This window comes from Pecten maximus, chromosome 4 (assembly GCF_902652985.1).
Source record: "Pecten maximus chromosome 4, xPecMax1.1, whole genome shotgun sequence".
In the NCBI taxonomy this organism is placed as follows: Eukaryota; Metazoa; Mollusca; class Bivalvia; order Pectinida; family Pectinidae; genus Pecten; species Pecten maximus.
The window spans coordinates 14,387,590-14,409,915 of NC_047018.1; the positions used below are offsets into that span (position 1 = coordinate 14,387,590).

General features: G+C 38.6%; 1 protein-coding gene across 4 annotated transcripts in view; it reads right to left on the bottom strand.

The window, feature by feature from the left end:
* LOC117325320 (AP-3 complex subunit delta-1-like) overlaps positions 1 to 22,326 on the bottom strand; it is a 56,302-nt gene that overhangs the window by 8,458 nt on the left and 25,518 nt on the right. For 3 of the 4 annotated variants that reach the window (XM_033881449.1, XM_033881451.1, XM_033881452.1), the window contains 18 exons: positions 17,672 to 17,720; positions 12,783 to 12,928; positions 12,171 to 12,319; positions 11,311 to 11,437; positions 11,029 to 11,132; positions 10,328 to 10,559; positions 9,235 to 9,380; positions 8,818 to 8,916; positions 5,167 to 5,230; positions 4,847 to 4,915; positions 4,393 to 4,474; positions 3,925 to 4,091; positions 3,564 to 3,640; positions 2,735 to 2,909; positions 1,655 to 1,813; positions 1,220 to 1,345; positions 692 to 859; positions 399 to 446 (listed from right to left, as the gene is read on the bottom strand). In XM_033881449.1, the coding sequence (XP_033737340.1) occupies positions 399 to 446; positions 692 to 859; positions 1,220 to 1,345; positions 1,655 to 1,813; positions 2,735 to 2,909; positions 3,564 to 3,640; positions 3,925 to 4,091; positions 4,393 to 4,474; positions 4,847 to 4,915; positions 5,167 to 5,230; positions 8,818 to 8,916; positions 9,235 to 9,380; positions 10,328 to 10,559; positions 11,029 to 11,132; positions 11,311 to 11,437; positions 12,171 to 12,319; positions 12,783 to 12,928; positions 17,672 to 17,720 (2,187 nt within the window). The remainder of the gene's footprint in view (positions 1 to 398; positions 447 to 691; positions 860 to 1,219; positions 1,346 to 1,654; positions 1,814 to 2,734; positions 2,910 to 3,563; positions 3,641 to 3,924; positions 4,092 to 4,392; positions 4,475 to 4,846; positions 4,916 to 5,166; positions 5,231 to 8,817; positions 8,917 to 9,234; positions 9,381 to 10,327; positions 10,560 to 11,028; positions 11,133 to 11,310; positions 11,438 to 12,170; positions 12,320 to 12,782; positions 12,929 to 17,671; positions 17,721 to 22,326) is intronic. The other variant, XM_033881450.1, reaches the window with a different exon arrangement.

Genomic DNA, 22,326 nt, shown 5'->3' on the forward strand with positions numbered 1-22,326 from the left:
ATATTTCATACAGTTTACTGTAAAATATTTTTAATTATCTGGTGTCAAAACAATGAAACAGGACAGACAAGATATCAGTATAGTGTCACTTGAAATCTTTGGAAATATTGAACGCTAAATTACATGCTTTAAGACCTGCCCTGTTTTATTCCCGATAATAAAACTTTCAGTAACTATTACCATTTTTACTGTAACACTTACCATTTTTACTGTAACACTTACAGCGGGACTGTTAAACTTACCATTTTTACTGTAACACTTACAGCTGGACTGTAAATCTTGCCATTTTTACTGTAACACAGGTGGACTGTAACACTTACCATTTTTACTGTAACACTTACAGCGGGACTGTTAAACTTACCATTTTTACTGTAACACAGGTGGACTGTAACACTTACCATTTTTACTGTACCATTTTCAGCCAAGTGTTTGTACCCTGACATCGGCTGGAAATCATATAAAATATTACTTTTATCAGTCCATGTATAATTGCTTGCAAACAAAAGTAAGTGGCAAACTTTAATTAATAGGTTACAAGTTATACCTCATTAAATTAAATGGATGATTTTCTGGAACAGCTTAACCTGATAAGGAAAACAACATAGCTGACCTTGAGTTAACTTATCTAAGATATGTACTAATTTCCTAAAAGACCTACGAATTATAATAGTTAACACTTGGAATACCCTACCGGTAGTTTGTTGTTCAGTGATATTTCTGCCTCGCCAGGGGGGAGCTGTTCTTTTGACGGTGTAGTTATTCCATCTGCCTCTTCATACTCTGCCCGCAACCTCTTCTTTTTGTCTTTCTTATCTTTCTTGTCCTTCTTGGTTTTCTTTTCTTTCTTTTTCTTTATTTTCTAGACAACCAAAAACATTACACTGTATAAAACACGACCTGGTATCTGTTTATGTACTGACTATTAAATCTATCTGTCAAAGTCCAGCATACCATATACAATATCTTCATAAAAGGTTGCTCCTGGTTTACACACTATTGGTTATTTTTTCTGCCAAATTGAAATTTTGTTATATAAAGAACAAAACCATGCTTCTGACACAATTAGCTAAGTAACTTTATAGAAACCTGTTCCCAAGCAGAAACAGAAACAGCTTGTCAAATTGTTTAAAGAGGCACATTTCTACCAATCCAATAAAACATTGAAAAAATTATGATATCCATGACAAGATTTCAGAGAGTAATATCTAAATGGACCCACCTTTTTATCTCCCTCCTCGTCACTGGAGCCAGCTACTTCCACATCCATATTCTCCACCACTACAGTGGGGTTAGTAGGCGATGGAGTCGCTCCATTACTTGATAGCCAGAAGTCTAAGTCATCTTCCTGTAGGGTCACAAATACTATGTTTCATATAATTACATTATTTAAGTTTCATATATACGTATACAAGGACAATGAACAAAAAATTATCTAGTTACAGAAGTACTACTGTAACAGATCCTTATGACTCTGTATGAAAACAAACATGTTTACCCTTATCACTTAAAGCTCCTAAATGAACACTTACTTTTCCCAGCTAAACATTCTATTCCTGTGGTGTGTCCACGGTTGTCTTTTTGAGTGTCATATATATATACAGGGACATTGAACAACAGAAATCTGTTCACAGTCACAAAATTATAACTGACTGACCTTTCCTGGCTGGACGTTGTTTTCCTGTGGCATTTCCTCTGTTGTAGGACCGTTAGTGACCACTTCCACTTCAGGCCCACTTTGTGTGTCAGTTTCTAGTAACAGATTAGATACGGAGTCTGTCGCCTCTGACCGCTTTTTATCACGCTTCTTGCTTTTCTGTAAAATAGTTAGTATGATATTCAAAAAGTTCTACATTACAAAAATAAATAAATAAACAGCAAGCATATGATTACCTTGGGTACTGAGTATGTGTACAAGTATCATTACTAATTGATTTGAGAATACGAAGATTTACTATAGACAATAAAGGAATATTGTAAAAGGAAGTCAGGAATATCACTGAAACAGAATGCAAAACACAAGCACACAACTACTTGGAGTACTGATCATGTGCACAAAGTATCATAACAAGAGTTTTCAGAAGACAACATTGCTTGCAGCTAGAGTGGGGTGAAATTCGGAATTGTTTTTCTAAAGTATGCCAGCTCTGCAGGTCAGCAAATGTAGTACCAATGTATCAGTCTTGTAACAAGAAACACACATATCAAATATGAAAGCCCTATTCATACGATTAATATACATTGTCCAATATTGAAGTGTTTTAAAAGTACATGTAGGTCAAAGGTCACAGTCAGCAAATACAGTACCAATGAAAAGGTCTTTTAAAATGGAACAAACATGTCAAATGCTTAAGCTGTACCCTCATTATTATTATTGACACAACACTGTTTTATAAAAACTTTAATCTAGCTGCAGACCGACGACACAGACTCCAATGTCGTTGCCAGGGGTATAGCAGTAGCTCTCCTGGACCTTCACACCAGCTAAAACTGGTTTTGAGAATTTTATTCAAGTCAAAGTTCTGAATCAATTCTACAAAAACATAGGTAGACATCCTGATTCAAGGAGATCTCGCACACTTATTACACATTATAGTCATCTGACTGCCCTAGATAGTGAAACAGAAAAATAATCCATCTTCAAAAAGATCTAATCTTTCAAATGTACCACATAACCCATATCACAATTAAACAGTGAGTTCTGTGTTTGGATATCCGAGACCCTCGTGTGAGTTACCTTTTCTTTGCCGTCTTTCCTGTGTTTTTTCTTATCCTCCTTGTCTTTGTCCTTTGCCTTCCGATGTTTCCGTCGTGGTTGTTCTGCTACAGCCATATCTTCCTCTACATTGTTGGGAGAGCCTAAGACAATATGGTGTTGTCTCACTGGAATTACCTCATCATCACGTAGAGGTCTGAGGGCAGACAGCAACAAATATCACAGTACAAAACAACCACGTAGAGGTCTGAGGGCAGACAGCAATAAATATCACAGTACAAAACAACCACGTAAAGGTCTGAGGGCAGACAGCATTAAATATCACAGTACAAAACAACCACGTAAAGGTCTGAGGGCAGACAGCAATAAATATCACAGTACAAAACAACCACGTAAAGGTCTGAGGCCAGACAGCAATAAATATCACAGTACAAAACAACCACGTAAAGGTCTGAGGGCAGACAGCATTAAATATCACAGTACAAAACAACCACGTAAAGGTCTGAGGGCAGACAGCATTAAATATCACAGTACAAAACAACCACGTAAAGGCCTGAGGGCAGACAGCAACAAATATCACAGTACTGTAAGGACAGATATCATATCATTGTCTCGTAATAACTTCATGGACAGAGAATTCATGCTGTGGACAAACTGTTTAATAGCAAAAATTTCAAACAACAGTAATGATACAAAATGTTTCAGTATTTTAGAAGAACTTGTGAAGATATGTAAACCATATATACACTCAACTGTAGCACAAAAATGACAAAAGGCGATGTCCCTGAATAATGGACAGGCATGGCCAATAAATATGTATATATATATATATACAAGTATCTCAACTCACTCATCCAAGTTGATGTCCAGTTTTCTGTACAACTCATCTGAGTTCTTGTTATCCTCATTGTCTGACACACTGGCACCCTGATAAAACAGCAATGTTATCCAGTTCATTATGACAACAGACTATAAAATTTACACATTTACCAGGACGGGGTCGTGAGAAGGGTCTTTGAAAATAATCTTCATTAATAACTGCATGTGAGGGACTAAATTTGAGGAGGTTCAGGTTAACAAGGCTTTTGATACCTGTCATACATGGGACATGGACATTCTAAAGTCTGCCATAGGTGTATATTTACCAGATGTAAGAATTAGCCTTTGGGGCCTCTAGCTACATGTACCTTTAGATTTTTTAAGACTCTTACCTCAGGAAGATCCACCACTGTGCTGACTTGATGGGAAGTGGGTATATCTTCCTCCGAGTCCTCTTCTTCTTGTCCCTTTTTACGCTTGTGCTTGCCTTTTCGTCCCTTCTTCCTTCTGTCTTTCTCTTTTTTGGACAAGTTCATGTATTGGTCTGAGGAAGACAAGCCTATTAAATAAGAGGATTGTTCATCAAACCCAGTGTTTCATTTCCAACCCCCTACCAACATACCACAACACACAAACACACAGAGAATATTCACTCAACACGTCCTGCAAATAACGTACAGCAATGAAAAGCCTATACAAACCAAAGAGCTTATTTCTAATTCTAACACTCAACAGGTCCTGCAAATAACATACAGCAATGAAAAGCCTACACAAACCAACCAGCTTATTTTTAATTCTTACAATACACACATGCTTGAGACAACCTAACCACATACTAGATCCACGAACAATAAGTTTACCTGGCACATGGAGGGGTACAGATATGTCTATATGGGCTACAGGAATGTCGTCCACCTTTGTCAGGTCGTTACTCCTCTTTCTCTGTAACAAGCAACAAACTCGAACAATAAACCCTCCATGAAATTCTTACAAATAACAATGGGTAGGAACTAATCATTACTTTATAATCATAAGTCTAAAAATACCTTCATTGATTTTTTTAAAACAACTGCAAATTTCATATTAAATGTTTATATTAGTATGCATGGGTACAATATATAGCCCCAGGTTTATCGATGTATATGCTGCCATTTCTTACGCAACACTTCACTGTCCAGATAATAAATTAGCTATTTTGCCATAGTTGCTCTAAATTTATGAACGCAGAATATATTTCATATTTTATGAAAGTACATGAAATATCTTTGTCTTTCAACCCCTACACAGTTTGCTTCAATACAACATAAATCTTACCGCTGATTTCTCGTCTGCCTTGAGATAGTGAGGGTTATGCATCTGGTCAATCTTGCGTTGTGAACGTCGCTGTTGTTAACAGAGTAAAGGACATTAGATAAACATCAGAAACACATGCTTCGTTTGGAACATCGGTGATGTAAACAGAGAGAGAATGCAGCTAGATTTATATACTGACAGAGATACACTAGATAGTTTAAATCATATAGTTCCATTGACACATAGTCTGATTTATACCTAGGCAGTTAGAATTACAGTTTAGCCTCCCTTACACTCTTCACACTGGACTGTACAAGTTAACATATCTATACACTTTGTACCTTTTCCATTTCTTCTTCTGTTGGTTCATACACTGGCTTAGTTTCATCTGTCTGATAGAACGGTCTACAATACAAAAATAATAACATTTGTTACCCTGAGTATATGGGAAATGGAATTCAGTGAAAATCAGGGAAACTCTGTAATCACTAGATATATGTAATCCCTAAACAGTGAAGACATAAACCTTAACTTGCTGGTAATGATGAATAATAAAAAGTATGACAGCCGTGAAGCCTAATAAAATTTTACGATTTATCCCTCTAACTCTTGTTTTATCAAAAGAGTGATCAAAGCAATATTATATAAATCTTCAATTTTATATAAATTTTGTTTTTAGTAACATTGACCAATTCCTTGGTCTAACGACAGAACTTGGACATACTGAAACCAGCATTTCTATGATGTATTATAAACAAGAGGCCCATGGGGCCTGTATCGCTCACCTGGTTGGATTTGACCAAATGTCAAAATAATGTTCATGTTCAATTTATTCATACACATACTCTCTAAGGGACTGAAAGACCCTATGGATTATTTTTACAACCTAATTGTGTTTGAAGAAACTAAGTCCCTTAGGGTGGGGAAAGACCCTTGGGCCTCTTAGACTCCGCCCCTCAGGCCCCTGGGTGTTCAGAGTAAAATTTATACAAACTCTGTTCCCCTCCCCCCAAGGATGTTCCTGACCAAATATGGTTCTAATTCATTCATAACTTTATGACTTGTAGCGATTTAAATGATTAACCCTATTTCCTCTATTTGGCCCCGCCCCTCAGGCCCCTGGGGATTCAGAGTAAAAATTTATACAAACTCTGTTCCCCTTCTCCCAATGATAGTTCCTGACCAAATTTGGTTCAAATTCATTCATAACTTTATGACTAGTAGCGATTTAAAGGATTAACCCTATTTCCCCTATTTGGCCCCGCCCCTCAGGCCCCTGAAGGTTCAGAGTAAAAATTTATACAAACTCGGTTCCCCTTCCCCCAAGGATGTTCCTGACCAAATCTAATTAAAATCCATGAAAAATTTTATGACCAGTAGCAATTTAAAGACTAATCTCTATTTCCCATATTTGGCTCCGCCCCTCAGGCCCCTGGGGGTTCAGAGTAAAAATGTATACAAACTCTGTTCCCCTTCTCCCAAGGATGTTCCTGACCAAATTTGGTTCTAATTCATTCATAACTTTATGACTAGCAGTGATTTAAAAGATTAACCCTATTTCCCCTATTTGGCCCGGCCCCTCAGGCTCCTGGGAGTTCAGAGTAAAAATTAATACAAACTCTGTTCACCTTCCCCCAAGGATGTTCCTGACCAAATCTAGTTAAAATCCATTAAAAACTTTATGACTAGTAGCGATTTAAAGACTAATATCTATTTCCCCTATTTGGCTCCGCCCCTCAGGCTCCTGGGGGTTCAGAGTAAAAATGTATACAAACTCTGTTCCCCTTCTCCCAAGAATGTTACTGACCAAATTTGGTTCAAATTCATTTATAACTTTATGACTAGCAGTGATTTAAAAGATTAACCCTATTTCCCCTATTTGGCCCGGCCCCTCAGGCCCCTGGGAGTTCAGAGTAAAAATTAATACAAACTCTGTTCACCTTCCCCCAAGGATGTTCCTGACCAAATCTAGTTAAAATCCATTAAAAACTTTATGACTAGTAGCGATTTAAAGACTAATATCTATTTCCCCTATTTGGCTCCGCCCCTCAGGCCCCTGGGGGTTCAGAGTAAAAATGTATACAAACTCTGTTCCCCTTCTCCCAAGAATGTTACTGACCAAATTTGGTTCAAATTCATTTATAACTTTATGACTAGTAGCGATTTAAAGGATTAACCCTATTTCCCATATTGGGCCCCACCCCTAAGGCCCCTGGGGGCCAGACCAACCGTTTATACAAAATTGGTTTCCCTTCACCCAAGGATGTTTCAGACCAAATATGGATCAAATCCCTTTATTCCTACCGAAGAAGAAGGATTTCAAAGAATTTGCTATATTTCCCCTATTGGGCCCCGCCCCTAAGGCCCCTGGGAGGCCGACCCACCGTTTATACAAAATTGGTTCCCCTTCACCCAAGGATGCTTCAGACCAAACATGGATCAAATCCCTTTATTCCTGCAGAAGAAGAAGGATTTTAAAGAATATGCTATATTCCCCTATTGGGCCCCACCCCCCAGGCCCCTGGGAGGCCAGACCAACCGTTTATACAAAATTGGTTCCCCTTCACCCAAGGATGCTTCAGACCAAACATGGATCAAATCCCTTTATTCCTGCAGAAGAAGAAGGATTTTAAAAAATATGCTATATTCCCCTATTGGGCCCCACCCCCCAGGTCCCTGGGAGGCTAGACCCACCGTTTATACAAAATTGGTTCCCCTTCACCCAAGGATGCTTCAGACCAAACATGGATCAAATCCTTTTATTCCTGCAGAAGAAGAAGGATTTTAAAGAATATGCAATATTCCCCTATTGGGCCCCACCCCCCAGGCCCCTGGGGGGCCAGACCAACCGTTTATACAAAATTGGTTCCCCTTCACCCAAGGATGTTTCAGACCAAATATGGATCAAATCCCTTTATTCCTACAGAAGTAGAAGGATTTTAAAGAATTTGCTATATTTCCCCTATTGGGTCACGCCCCTCAGGCCCCTGGGAGGCCAGACCCACCGTTTATACAAAATTGGTTCCCCTTCACCCAAGGATGCTTTAGACCAAACATGGATCAAATCCCTTCATTTCTACAGAAGAAGAAGGATTTTAAAGAATTTGCTATATTTCCCCTATTGGGCCCCGCCCTCAGGCCCCTGGGAGGCCAGACCCACCGTTTATACAAAATTGGTTCCCCTTCACCCAAGGATGCTTCAGACCAAACATGGATCAAATCCCTTTATTCCTGCAGAAGAAGAAGGATTTTAAAGAATATGCAATATTCCCCTATTGAGCCCCACCCCCCAGGCCCCTGGGGGGCCAGACCCACCGTTTATACAAAATCGGTTCCCCTTCACCCAAGGATGCTTCAGACCAAATATGAATCAAATCCCTTATTTCTACAGAAGAAGAAGGATTTTAAAGAATTTGCTATATTTCCCCTATTGGGCCCCACCCCTACGGCCCCTGGGGGGCCAGACCCACCGTTTATACAAAATTGGTTCCCCTTCACCCAAGGATGCTTCAGACCAAACATGGATCAAATCCCTTTATTCCTGCAGAAGAAGAAGGATTTTAAAGAATATGCAATATTCCCCTATTGGGCCCCACCCCCCAGGCCCCTGGGGGGCCAGACCCACCGTTTATACAAAATTGGTTCCCCTTCACCCAAGGATGCTTCAGACCAAATATGAATCAAATCCCTTCATTTCTACAGAAGAAGAAGGATTTCAAAGAATTTGCTATATTTCCCCTATTGGGCCCCGCCCCTAAGACCCCTGGGGGGCCAGACCCACCGTTTATACAAAATTGGTTCCCCTTCACCCAAGGATGCTTGAGACCAAATTTGGTCAAAATCCACTGAGTAGTTTAGGACAAGTAGCGATTTAAAGGAAAAGTTGACGGACGGACGACGGACGATGGATGGACGACGGACGCTGCGCCATGCCATAAGCTCACTGGCCCTTCGGGCCAGGTGAGCTAACCAGCTGTAACACTTAAACCTACCTGTGTTCTTCACGGCCGAGACTGAAGATGGACACGCCACCAATTTCTTCATCTGAGCTGTCTGATGGAGGGTCATTAATCCATTTTTCAAGGTCAAGTCTGAATGGATAAAGAATACAAGTATTGCAAACAAAAGTACAACAAATCAAATGATTTAATTTTAATACTTACAATTTCACTTAACTTTCTTAATAGTAAGATTATGAACAAGAATTTGCAAATTTTCAAAATCTAAGTTACTGATATAACAAATACTTTTTCTTCAATGCCATAAATGTGTTAAGGCTGCTATCAAACTGGTAGCAGGGGACAGATATATTGTTTCTGTTTTAAATGTGTTTATACTTCTATCATGGTAACTGAGTCAGATAATAACAGAAATAGGTATTGTTGACATAACTGTGTAAAGTGACTCACCCATCTGGTACAGGAACCTTGCGCTGGGCCTTTGGTGCGACGGGGTTAAGATCCCCCGCAAAGAGAGCAGCCACTTCCTCCCCAACCTTAACACCTTTGTCCATCAACTTTAGAACATACTTCACTAATTGCAGCACACAACATGCCTGCCAAAAAATGTAAAGAGGATTTAAAGCTTTAGCAAAAGAACTGTTGGTCAGAGTAGTGTGGATTGTATTCTTCACAGTAAGAAATTGTCACATAATCTGTTTATCCAGTGAATTTGCCCATGTAATATTTTTGCATGTCACTAGAGTAATATGCCCTGGTGTGTTTTTCATTGGCTATGCCAGTCAGAAATTGATTGTGATGTCATAATACAGACAATGATGTGATTTCATGAATTGGAAATGGCACAGCAAAATGGCTGGGTCTGAGATCTGTACCTACCCTTTCCTGGACCTCCAGGTCTGAGATCTGCACCTACCCTTTCCTGGACCTCTAGGTCTGAGATCTGTACCTACCCTTTCCTGGACCTCCAGGTCTGAGATCTGTACCTACCCTTTCCTGGACCTCTAGGTCTGAGATCTGTACCTACCCTTTCCTGGACCTCTAGGTCTGAGATCTGTACCTACCCTTTCCTGGACCTCTAGGTCTGAGATCTGTACCTACACTTTCCTGGACCTTCAGGTGCAAGATCTGTACCTACCCTTTTCTGGACCTCTAGGTCTGAGATCTGTACCTACACTTTCCTGGACCTTCAGGTCCGAGATCTGTACCTACCCTTTCCTGAACCTCCAGGTCTGAGATCTGTACCTACCCTTTCCTGGACCTGTAGGTCCGAGATCTGTACCTACCCTTTCCTTGGCCTCCAGGTCCGAGACCTGTACCTACCCTTTCCTGGACCTTTAGGTACGAGATCTGTACCTACCCTTTCCTGGACCTCTAGGTCCGAGATCTGTACATACACTTCCCTGGACCTCTAGGTCCGAGATCTGTACCTACCCTTTCCTGGACCTCCTAGTCTGATCTGTACATACACTTCCCTGGACCTCTAGGTCCGAGATCTGTACCTACCCTTTCCTGGACCTCTAGGTCCGAGATCTGTACCTACCCTTTCCTGGACTTCCAGGTCGGAACTCTGTACAAACATCGGAAGTTTCTCAACCATCATCTGTCCCATCTCTCGCATCAGGTCCTGATCGTCATCTTGCTCCGCAGCAAGTAGGACATTGGCAAACAACTTGATGATGTTCTGTACATACACACTCTGTATGTGGCCAGGCAGGGCTGTGATCTTTGGCTTCAACATGGCTTCCAATGTCACCCGCGGGTCCTTTAGGTGGCTATCGTAAAATAAATCAAGGTTATCGGACAATGCCTAATCAAAATGGAACTTATAGTCAACAATCTCTCACCTGCAAATTTAACACAACAACCTTATATTTCAAGTGGAAATTAAAAACTTATACTACCCAATACTGTCTGCATGAGTTTTTATGTTATTACTGCATATTTTCTTCACTTGTACATACTGTATACCTTGATATACATGTGGTAAGAATCACCTTACATTAATATAAAACTGTATTCTAAAATTATTATTATGATCTGAAATTCTTATATACTGCTATATCAGAGCAATATAGCCATCTCAAAGCAGTTCACAAAAGATTATCTGTGGTTATAGGGCTGGATAAAGTTATTGAAAACGGAAAACAGGCCCAACAGTTGGTCACAAAATTTAAGTTTCACTGTTAAACATATCTGGTATTAGATATAGGTCAGAAAACGAATTCGACAAAGTTAACTCACCTGGAGAATTCCCCACATATCCATGCTGCTGCATATAAAACCTCACAGATACCGTTCCTTTGGGAGTTGTTGGCCAATAAGTGGGAGTTTTCTAGTAAAACAGCCTAAAAATACAAAACCTTACATTACCTTGTCTTCTGTTGTCAATTTATCTCAAATTAAAAGTGATAAGCTTTAGAGTAGCTAATCTTTGAATAGAAACTCCTTATATGACTTTTAGAAAACAAATACCCAGGTGATCATTTAATAGACAGCATCATTCATCAAAGTTTAACTTCTTACCATTTGTGACACTGCAAATGGACGAATGGCCTGTACACGTATAGCTACATCCAACATCTGTGATGCAATCAGTCGTCCGTGACGCGTACCTTCCATGCGTGTCAGCTCCACCAGTACACTTACATACCTAAACAATACAAATTAGGCCATATACAATTAATTAGTTGGTTCTCAGGCCAATTTTTCTCTACATAACACACAAACTTGTATTTCTTATAACAAGGACATATTTCTATTAACAGACATAGAGCTTTATTCTTATTTTCTTGCTGAAAAACAGTACTGTTATATTTCCTTTCTCTGTTGAATTTTTTTCTTCATATTTTTAACTTGTGCTATACACCTGCGATGAATATTCTCACCTCTATGGATTATAGCCATTGTTCCAGTAACATTACAATAATTACTGTTTCCCTTTCTGTCCAAGACAGATAAATAAATGAGCATGGATAATCATAGTCATTCAGATTCATCGCCAAGGGAGCCCAGTAACAGGTATGGTATCTCACTGACTGAGATATGTAACTATTTAATAGGATGTTGTGAGGTAGTAGACAATATGAAGGATGGAATAGAAGTGGTAATTAAAGTCTAATCAAGACATTGGAGAACAGTGCCCTGTCAACTTAAATTGGTGTACATGCAAAGTTGAATGAATTACATATATTTCAAAAGATTTTGGAGATATGTTTGAGAAATGATGAAATCAGTGAATTTGACTGTTTCCATGGTGACCATGAAAATATGTAAATCTCCCACCAACAGTTGTTAGTAACTGATACTGATTATAAAGTAGACTTTCATGAAACAAGTACAATGTAATATCAGTTATAAGGCCTTTATTTAGCCTCATATCTTACCACTCAAAGTTGGTGATATACTGGTAATTGGACTGGCTGGAAATCTCAATAATCTTGGCTAGTAGTTCATCACGGTAGTGCGTTCCTTCTGCCTTATCCATGTGAATCATCAGTTTCTTCGCTATCTCCATCAGATTCTTCTTGGACACCTGAAAAACACCCATCATGTGTAGTATCATATCCTAACATAAATCTTATATAAGGGATAAAACAACCAGAAGAGTCTGGTTAAATTTGTACTTGATATTAACATCCATATAGAGTGTTATTACTAGGGAAAACAGCAAACCAAGTAATACTTTAACTAATATAGCATGAAGTACATATGTATGTACATGTGTTGCTACATACAATATAATTTCAAAATTTGAAATTAATGTTATACTTGTACTATAGCTGTTTCCTTGATGCTGGAATATAGGACCTGATGGTGGCAGTACCAGAGCTGTTCACATGGTGCAGCGGGAATGTAGGGCCTGACACTGATGCAAACTTTCACCCCGATATGAGCGTCAAACATGCATTACTCTCCATATGCCACATCTAGCTTAGGAACACAGTCACAAGTTCATAAGATGACTCAACACCAAAGTTGAAATTCCATATACTCACCATTCCGTATAGTAAGTCTAAGGCCCGTAGTCTGATGGACTCATCTTTGTCATCTAGACACTGTAACACCAGATCCTTGTGTGACTGGACACTTTTAGGATGACTGGCTAAGATCCGTGACATAGCTAGTAGACCAAGGTACTTCACTGGAATATATAATGTCTAAATCAGAACCAAGACAAACAAGAAAATTCAGTGAACTACAGTTCCCCACTGGATGTGAAATAATATGCCAAAAATGTAGATGATAAATTCAGGCTTGAACTAATACTACACGCTGAATGTTTGACAGATCCACTGCATTCAAATTACATTCGGTGGCACTAATGTGAATGAATTCATCAATATTACTTATCTTAGTAAGCGAAATAAAAAGTTCAATGCACGTGAACCCAAGGTAAGTCGAACGCATGACACAAGTAAAAAGTTATTCTAGTAATAACTGACAAGCCTGAAAATTTTTTTTCTTTGATGAAGGTCAAAGTTCAAAGTGTAGGTCAGAGTGACCTTCTTTTGACAGATGACACACCACCTCACCTAGATGAATACATGACACAAAACATTAAGTTTCAGTGAAAAGCAGTGCAGGAGATAGAGCAGAGACAAATATTTTCTTTGATATAAGTCAAAGATCAAAATGTAGGCCAGAGTGACCTAATTTTAGTACATGACACACCTCCTCACCTAGGTGAACACATGACCCAAGTATGAAGTTTCAATGTTAAGCAGTGCAAGAGATAGAGCCCAGACAAACTTATCCTTTGATGTAGATAAAAGGTAAAAATGTAGGTCAGAGTGACCTAATTTTTGTATGTGACACACCCTTCCCTCATCTATTTTGCCAAAATATTGAAGTTTCAGTATCAAGTAATGTAGGAGATACAGCCTGGACAAGATAGAGTCCAGAAGAAAGGAAGCTCGGATGCTCTGGTTAAAGGCCAAGCAGATAGAAGGAAGGAAATGAGGAAACACAGAAGGATGGAAGGACAATGCAAAATGTAGTCCTCCCTGGTTTCTACGACAAAAGCCAGTAAACCAAGGAGCTTCATTTGAACATCTTAGTCTTCACTGGAAGTATAAATAATACTATAAACAATATCTGCTACACTGCTGATCAATCTTGAAATCTGCACTGGGGTAAATCAAACAAGCAATATCAGCAGTCTTCAGAATTTAATGACCGTAATGCACTTTCAATTTATTCAGTTCTAACTTTATTTTTATGCCTTTTATACAGACTCGCAAAAGGGTATAGTGAAAAGTAGCAGTAAGGAGGGGATATAACTAAGACTGCAGCATGATTCACTAACAAAGACTTCACACAAATAGTTAATATTATAAGGGTACCCAGGATTGTTTTTAAATGTACTCATACTGCAATGTAGATGATCTTCTCCTGTTGTTTTGCAATATGGAAGTTGTGAATGTTGTGCAGTATATTGATTTGTTACAGTAATACAATTAATGTCAATTACATGATAAAACTAAGGTTCTACAGAACATACAGTTAAAAGTTTAAACCTGTCACTAAGAGTACCACCTGATGGCTTAAAACTCTCACTATGAGTAACACCTGATGGCTTAAAACTCTCATTGTGAGTACCATCTGATGGCTTAACTCTCACTGTGAGTACCATCTGATGGCTTAAAACTCTCACTGTGAGTACCATCTGATGGCTTAAAACTCTCACTGTGAGTACCATCTGATGGCTTAAAACTCTCACTGTGAGTACCATCTGATGGCTTACAACTCTCATTGTGAGTACAATCTGATGGCTTAAAACTCTCACTGTGAGTACCACCTGATGGCTTAAAACTCTCACTGTGAGTACCACCTGATGGCTTAAAACTCTCACTGTGAGTACCATCTGATGGCTTAAAACTCTCATTGTGAGTACCAACTGATGGCTTAAAACTCTCACTGTGAGTACCACCTGATGGCTTAAAACTCTCACTGTGAGTACCATCTGATGGCTTAAAACTCTTACTGTGAGTACCATCTGATGGCTTAAAACTCTCACTGTGAGTACCATCTGATGGCTTAAAACTCTCACTGTGAGTACCATCTGATGGCTTAAAACTCTCACTGTGAGTACCATCTGATGGCTTAAAACTCTCACTGTGAGTACCAACTGATGGCTTAAAACTCTCACTGTGAGTACCATCTGATGGCTTAAAACTCTCACTGTGAGTACCACCTGATGGCTTAAAACTCTTACTGTGAGTACCATCTGATGGCTTAAAACTCTCACTGTGAGTACCATCTGATGGCTTAAAACTCTCACTGTGAGTACCACCTGATGGCTTAAAACTCTCACTGTGAGTACCATCCGATGGCTTAACTCTCACTGTGAGTACCATCTGATGGCTTAAAACTCTCACTGTGAGTACCACCTGATGGCTTAAAACTCTCATTGTGAGTACCATCTGATGGCTTAAAACTCTCACTGTGAGTACCAACTGATGGCTTAAAACTCTCATTGTGAGTACCAACTGATGGCTTAAAACTCTCACTATGAGTACCATCTGATGGCTTAAAACTCTCATTGTGAGTACCATCTGATGGCTTAACTCTCACTGTGAGTACCATCTGATGGCTTAAACTCTCATTGTGAGTACCAACTGATGGCTTAAAACTCTCACTGTGAGTACCACCTGATGGCTTAAAACTCTCACTGTGAGTACCATCTGATGGCTTAAAACTCTCACTGTGAGTACCATCTGATGGCTTAAAACTCTCACTATGAGTACCATCTGATGGCTTAAAACTCTCACTGTGAGTACAATCTGATGGCTTAAAACTCTCACTGTGAGTACCATCTGATGGCTTAAAACTCATTATGAGTACCATCTGATGGCTTAAACTCTCATTTGAGTACCACCTGATGGCTTAACTCTCATTGTGAGTACCAACTGATGGCTTAAAACTCTCATTGTGAGTACAATCTGACGGCTTAAAACTCTCACTGTAAGTACCACCTGATGGCTTAACTCTCATTGTGAGTACCATCTGATGGCTTAAAACTCTCACTGTGAGTACCACCTGATGGCTTAAAACTCTCACTGTGAGTACCACCTGATGGCTTAACTCTCATTGTGAGTACCATCTGATGGCTTAAAACTCTCATTGTGAGTACCACCTGATGGCTTAACTCTCATTGTGAGTACCATCTGATGGCTTAAAACTCTCACTGTGAGTACCACCTGATGGCTTAACTCTCATTGTGAGTACCATCTGATGGCTTAAAACTCTCATTGTGAGTACCATCTGATGGCTTAACTCTCATTGTGAGTACCATCTGATGGCTTAAAACTCTCACTGTGAGTACCATCTGATGGCTTAAAACTCTCACTGTGAGTACCATCTGATGGCTTAAAACTCTCATTGTGAGTACCATCTGATGGCTTAAAACTCTCACTGTGAGTACCATCTGATGGCTTAAAACTCTCACTGTGAGTACCATCTGATGGCTTAAAACTCTCACTGTGAGTACCATCTGATGGCTTAAAACTCTCACTGTGAGTACCATCTGATGGCTTAAAACTCTCACTGTGAGTACCACCTGATGGCTTAAAACTCTCACTGTGAGTACCATCTGATGGCTTAAAAACTCTCACTGTGAGTACCATACCATCTGATGGCTTAAAACTCTCACTGTGAGTACCATCTGATGGTTTAAAACTCTCACTGTGAGTACCATCTGATGGCTTAAAACTCCTCACTGTGAGTACCACTGATGGCTTAAAACTCTCACTGTGAGTACCATCTGATGGCTTAAAACTCTCACTGTGAGTACCATCTGATGGCTTAAAACTCTCACTGTGAGTAACCATCTGATGGCTATAAACTCTCACTGTGAGTACCATCCTGATGGCCTTTAAAAAACTCATCATTGTGAGTACCAACTGATGGCTTAAAACTCTCACTGTGAGTACCACCTGATGGCTTAAAACTCTCATTGTGAGTACAACTGATGCTTAAACTCTCACTGTGAGTACCACTGATGGCTTAAAACTCTCATTGTGAGTACCCATCTGATGGCTTAAAAACTCTCACTGTGAGTACCATCTGATGGCTTAAAACTCTCACTGTGAGTACCATCTGATGGCTTAAAACTCTCACTGTGAGTACCATCTGATGGCTTAACTCTCACTGTGAGTACCATATGACGGCTTAAAACTCTCATTGTGAGTACCATCTGATGGTTTAAAACTCTCATTGTGAGTACCATATGATGGCTTAAAACTCTCACTGTGAGTACCACCTGATGGTTTAAAACTCTCATTGTGAGTACCAACTGATGGCTTAAAGCTTAAAACTCTCATTGTGAGTACCAACTGATGGCTTAAAACTCTCATTGTGAGTACCATCTGATGGTTTAAAACTCTCACTAAGAGTACCATCTGATGGTTTAAAACTCTCACTAAGAGTACCATTATCTTTGACAACATCCCATCCGATTAGGATCGATATATTTGTTCCAAGTCTACAATTGCTCAGAGGAAGAAAAATATTGATGATAAATGGACACCTGCGCATGCTGATTAACAAAATAAGACCACCTGAGCTTCAGCTGAGATCAATGTAAAGGAAGAGAGAATGTCTGTTAAACATCAAATGTCATAAGATTTAAAATTCAATATAAAAAAAAAACATTGATGTTAAACCTGAAAAGTACTTCCATGAAAAAATCAGTTTTGTAAAATTTTAACAAGTATTGACTCAGATACAGAATTAAAATCATTGTAATGGACAGATAGACCGACTGATGGACAGATAGACAGACTGATGGACAGATAGGCAGACTGATGAACAGGCTATAGCCATAAGGTAGCTGGTACATACAAAACACACAAAAACACGAAATATGTTTACAATATATACTCACAATTCTGGTCTGAGTCCTCAATCAAAATTCTAAGTTTCTGAACACAAAGCTGGAAAAAAAGCAGACCTTGATGAAGAGAAATGTGCAACATATACCTTTGTAGAAGCAATAAATCGTATAACCAAGTCCAGTTGTCTCCCCTGTCACAGAGTCTAATGGAAATATATTCTACAACAAATCATATCTGTAGCAAAGCAATTAATAGGGACCCCAGTATCAGTATAAACATCCTGTAAACACTTACATGTATGTGAATATACATATTGACGGTTTGGGATTTTATATGTATCTCAAGGTACTATTCAATTTGACAATTTATGCATGAAAGGATCATCAATAAATAGCTACACTTGAAGGAAAATAATCTATCATCCACAGTTACGTAACAAGGGTCAGGACTGTTTTCATCACAGTCCAAATGGTTTGACTGGTTGGACCAGATTTGTTTGTCTATGAAATAAAGATGGTGATCTTATGTCAAGTTCTGGTGAGTATGGACAATGAAATAAGGATGGTGATCTTATGTCAAGTTCTGGTGAGTATGGACAATGAAATAAGGATGGTGATCTTATGTCAAGTTCTGGTGAGTATGGACAATGAAATAAGGATGGTGATCTTATGTCAAGTTCTGGTGAGTATGGACAATGAAATAAGGATGGTGATCTTATGTCAAGTTCTGGTGAGTATGGACAATGAAATAAGGATGGTGATCTTATGTCAAGTTCTGGTGAGTATGGACAATGAAATAAGGATGGTGATCTTATGTCAAGTTCTGGTGAGTATGGACAAAGAATAAACATCTACAGGTAGATCTGGATTTATGTCTGAAATTTTACATTTTGAAATAGGCAAACCAGAATGTCTGCATACAGAAACAAATCCCCTGTTGTGTTATGGAATGTGGCTAAATGCAAATTAAAAAAAAAAAAAATGTTACCATAGCTATTAGGAAATTTTTGTAATGATATACCCAGTAAGTGTATAAGGAACCTGGGGAGAGTTTGGTGTGATGGAAAGCACTGGTAGGTAGGCGTATCCAGGGAGATTATAGCTGCTTGGAGCTTGAGGTTGGCATTGTGTCGAGAATATTGTTAAATTCTTATTTCTTTACAACATTTTGATCTAACACTTACCAAGCTTAAAATCATTATTTACTGAAAGGTTTTTGATATCTCATATTCAAATATTTAATCTATTGATCTAAAAGCAATATGTGAATTGGTTACTTTTACAAACAAGCAGTTTAATTTATGAACTGATATTTTTTTGCAATGTTCAAGCAATTTATGAAGTGATTACGTTTCTGACATGCAGAATTATAAAACAGACTATCATCTGAGAATCTTTGATATGAAAGTGTGTGTTTGATAAGGCTGGCCATTAGTAAATGTGGATTGGCAGATATACGTAGGAGTATGGGGAATCTATAGTGATGGTAGTACTGCTATACGTCCATATAGACCTGTTGTCGTTTGTCTACACTATACTCTGGTCACCAGACTGGAAGGGAGATGGCACTGTACACCTAGACTAGACCATGGTCAGTGAGAATGTTCCCATATCACACAGGTTTGGTGTTGTAAAGGCATCGGTTAGATCAGTAGTAGATATGTCTATAAATCTTAAACTCCAATCCCTATCTGTATACTAGTAGTGATATAACTTCCTCCAAATGGTAGACTGATAGTTTTGAAGTGCATCTATTCATCATAATATTCTTCTAACTATAAAAATGTGTTTATTATCAAATTCTATATGTAGGTCTGATATTTGTTGCTGTTTCATTATTTCAGAACTGACATGTCCTATACACATTGTTTATTTGATAGCTGTACTTATTTTCATGGTGCCATGTTATCCACAAAATATTTTCTTCACAACATATGCCTCGTATACTACTGCGAGACCTTGTGGTCTAGATACATATGCGTGGCTAAATGAGTGTTTAGATATATAATAGTATATAAGTTGGTTAGTATAAGGCAGTGCCTTGCTAAGAGTATAGACAACCACTGGATATGTTTACAATGATCTGTAGGACCAACTATTATAATATAACCTGTATATTGTGACTCAGTAAAAACTATTTGAATTTAACTCATGTACACATCCTTGTAACCTTCACTTGAAAAGACGCAGTTTTACAGGTTGTCTATAGATGCAATCTAATTAGTAATATATGGTAAGATCTGCCAGGGACCCTAAAGAAACTGTATATTGATGTGGGCAACAAGATCTAAATTAAATGTAAATCAGAAATAACATGTAATCTTTAATTGGTAAAGCCTTAAATAGCCCTCATATCAACTATCTTCATTAATCAACTATGTGCATATTTGTGATTGAAAGGGAGAATTCAACAAAAGAAAAAAATAGATACGATGAACCGGAAAATTCTTTTTTGTTGTTTTGAGACAAAAAAAAAAAATCTGTACATCTATTCAAATACAGGGGATTGACAGTCCATCTGTTGAATGGAACTATCTAAATGCATAAAATTCCCAAACAAATCAACAATCAGTATATAAAACAAGAGATCCCAGAGGGATCTTGGCGCCCACCATTGAATGATCTTTATAGGTTCCATGTCAGATTGATCTTTTCTCTACTTTTCCCTTCCTCTAAGTCTTACTAATCTGTGTAAATTCAGAAACAGCCCTCTAGTACTTTTCAAACAAGGGCAACCTATATATAAAATTTAAGATTTAGCAATAATGGCTGTCTGTCGGCCATGTTGTTTTCCGATTGGTCCCAAAATGCAATACCAGGGACCAAGGGGAACCTACATATGAAATTTGAGAAAAATCCCTTCAGTACCTTCTGTACAATAGCGATAACAAACTTCAATTTTCAAAATACAAGATGGCTGCCTGTCAGCCAGGTTGTTTTCTGACTGGTCTCAAAATCCAATATGCATAACTAGACACAGAGGGCAACCTACAAATGAAATTTCAGAAAGATCCCTTCATAAGTTTCTGAGAAATAGCTATAACAAACTTCAATTGTCAAAATCCAAGATGGCTGCCTGTCGGCCATGTTGTTTTCAGATTAGTCTCAAAATGCAATATGCATAACTAGGTACCGAGGGAAACCTACATATGAAATTTCAGAAAGATCCCTTCATAAGTTTCTGAGAAATAGCTATAACAAACTTCAATTGTCAAAATCCAAGATGGCTGCCTGTCGGCCATGTTGTTTTCCAATTGGTCTCAAAATGCAATATGCATAACTAAGCACCAAGAGGAACCTTTATATGAAATTTCAGAAAGATCCCTTCATAAGTTTCTGAGAAATAGCGATAACAAACTTTTTAATTGTCAAAATCCAAGATGGCTGCCTGTCGGCCATGTTGTTTTCCGATTAGTCTCAAAATTCAATGTGCATAACTAGTCACTGAGAGGAACCTACATATGAAATTTCAGAAAGATCCCTTTATTAGTTTCTGAGAAATAGCGATAACAAACTTCAATTGTCAAAATCCAAGATGGCTGCCTGTCGGCCATGTTGTTTTCCAATTGGTCTCAAAATGCAATATGCATAACTAGGCACCAAGAGGAACCTTTTTTTGAAATTTGAGAAAGATCCCTTCAGTGCTTTCTCAGAAATAGCGATAACAAACTTCAATTGTCAAAATCCAAGATGGCTGCCTGTCGGCCATGTTGTTTTCCGATTAGTCTCAAAATACAATATGCATAACTAGGCACTGAGGGGGACCTATATATTAAATTTCAGAAAGATCCCCTTATTAGTTTCTGAGAAATAGCGATAACAAACTTCAATTGTCAAAATCCAAGATGGCTGCCTGTCGGCCATGTTGTTTTCAGATTGGTCTCAAAATGCAATATGCATAACTAGGCACCAAGGGGAACCTACATATGAAATTTCAGAAAGATCCCCTTATTAGTTTCTGAGAAATAGCGATAACAAACTTCAATTGTCAAAATCCAAGATGGCTGCCTGTCGGCCATGTTGTTTTCAGATTGGTCTCAAAATGCAATATGCATAACTAGGCACCAAGGGGAACCTAAATATGAAATTTGAGAAAGATCCCTTCAGTACTTTCTGAGAAATAGCGATAACAAGAATTGTTTACGGACGGAGGGACGGAGGGACGGACGGACGGACGGACGGAGGGACGGACGACGGACCACGGACGCAGGGCGATTTGAATAGCCCACCATCTGATGATGGTGGGCTAATAAAGTGTGCCAAAATTTGTATGCAGTAAAAAACAAGAGAAAAAAAGGAATTTAAAGGAAAATCACAAATACCTAAACCTTTGATAAACATTCTCTGCATCTCATAACAAAAAGGGGAAATAATAAAATCTGTAACAAGCAAAACAGGTCTATATGATGTGAAGGGTAAAGTCATACACAATAACACCTCCTCAACCATGATCACGGAAAGGTAGTACCACAACTATAGTACACCATGCCATGTCCCCTCCAGCCCTCCGTAATGTGTAAGGTAATATGCGTTCCTGAACAGCAAGCTGTCTGCTACAACCAACAGTGATCACAAAGCACATGCGTAATACAATACACTATATTTATCCCACTTAATTCAAAGATCTATTTTTGGCTTTCATATCTTTTAATTCATGCTTTTTTTCTGAAAAATTTCTGCACCTCCATGTTTCTGAACATCTTTAT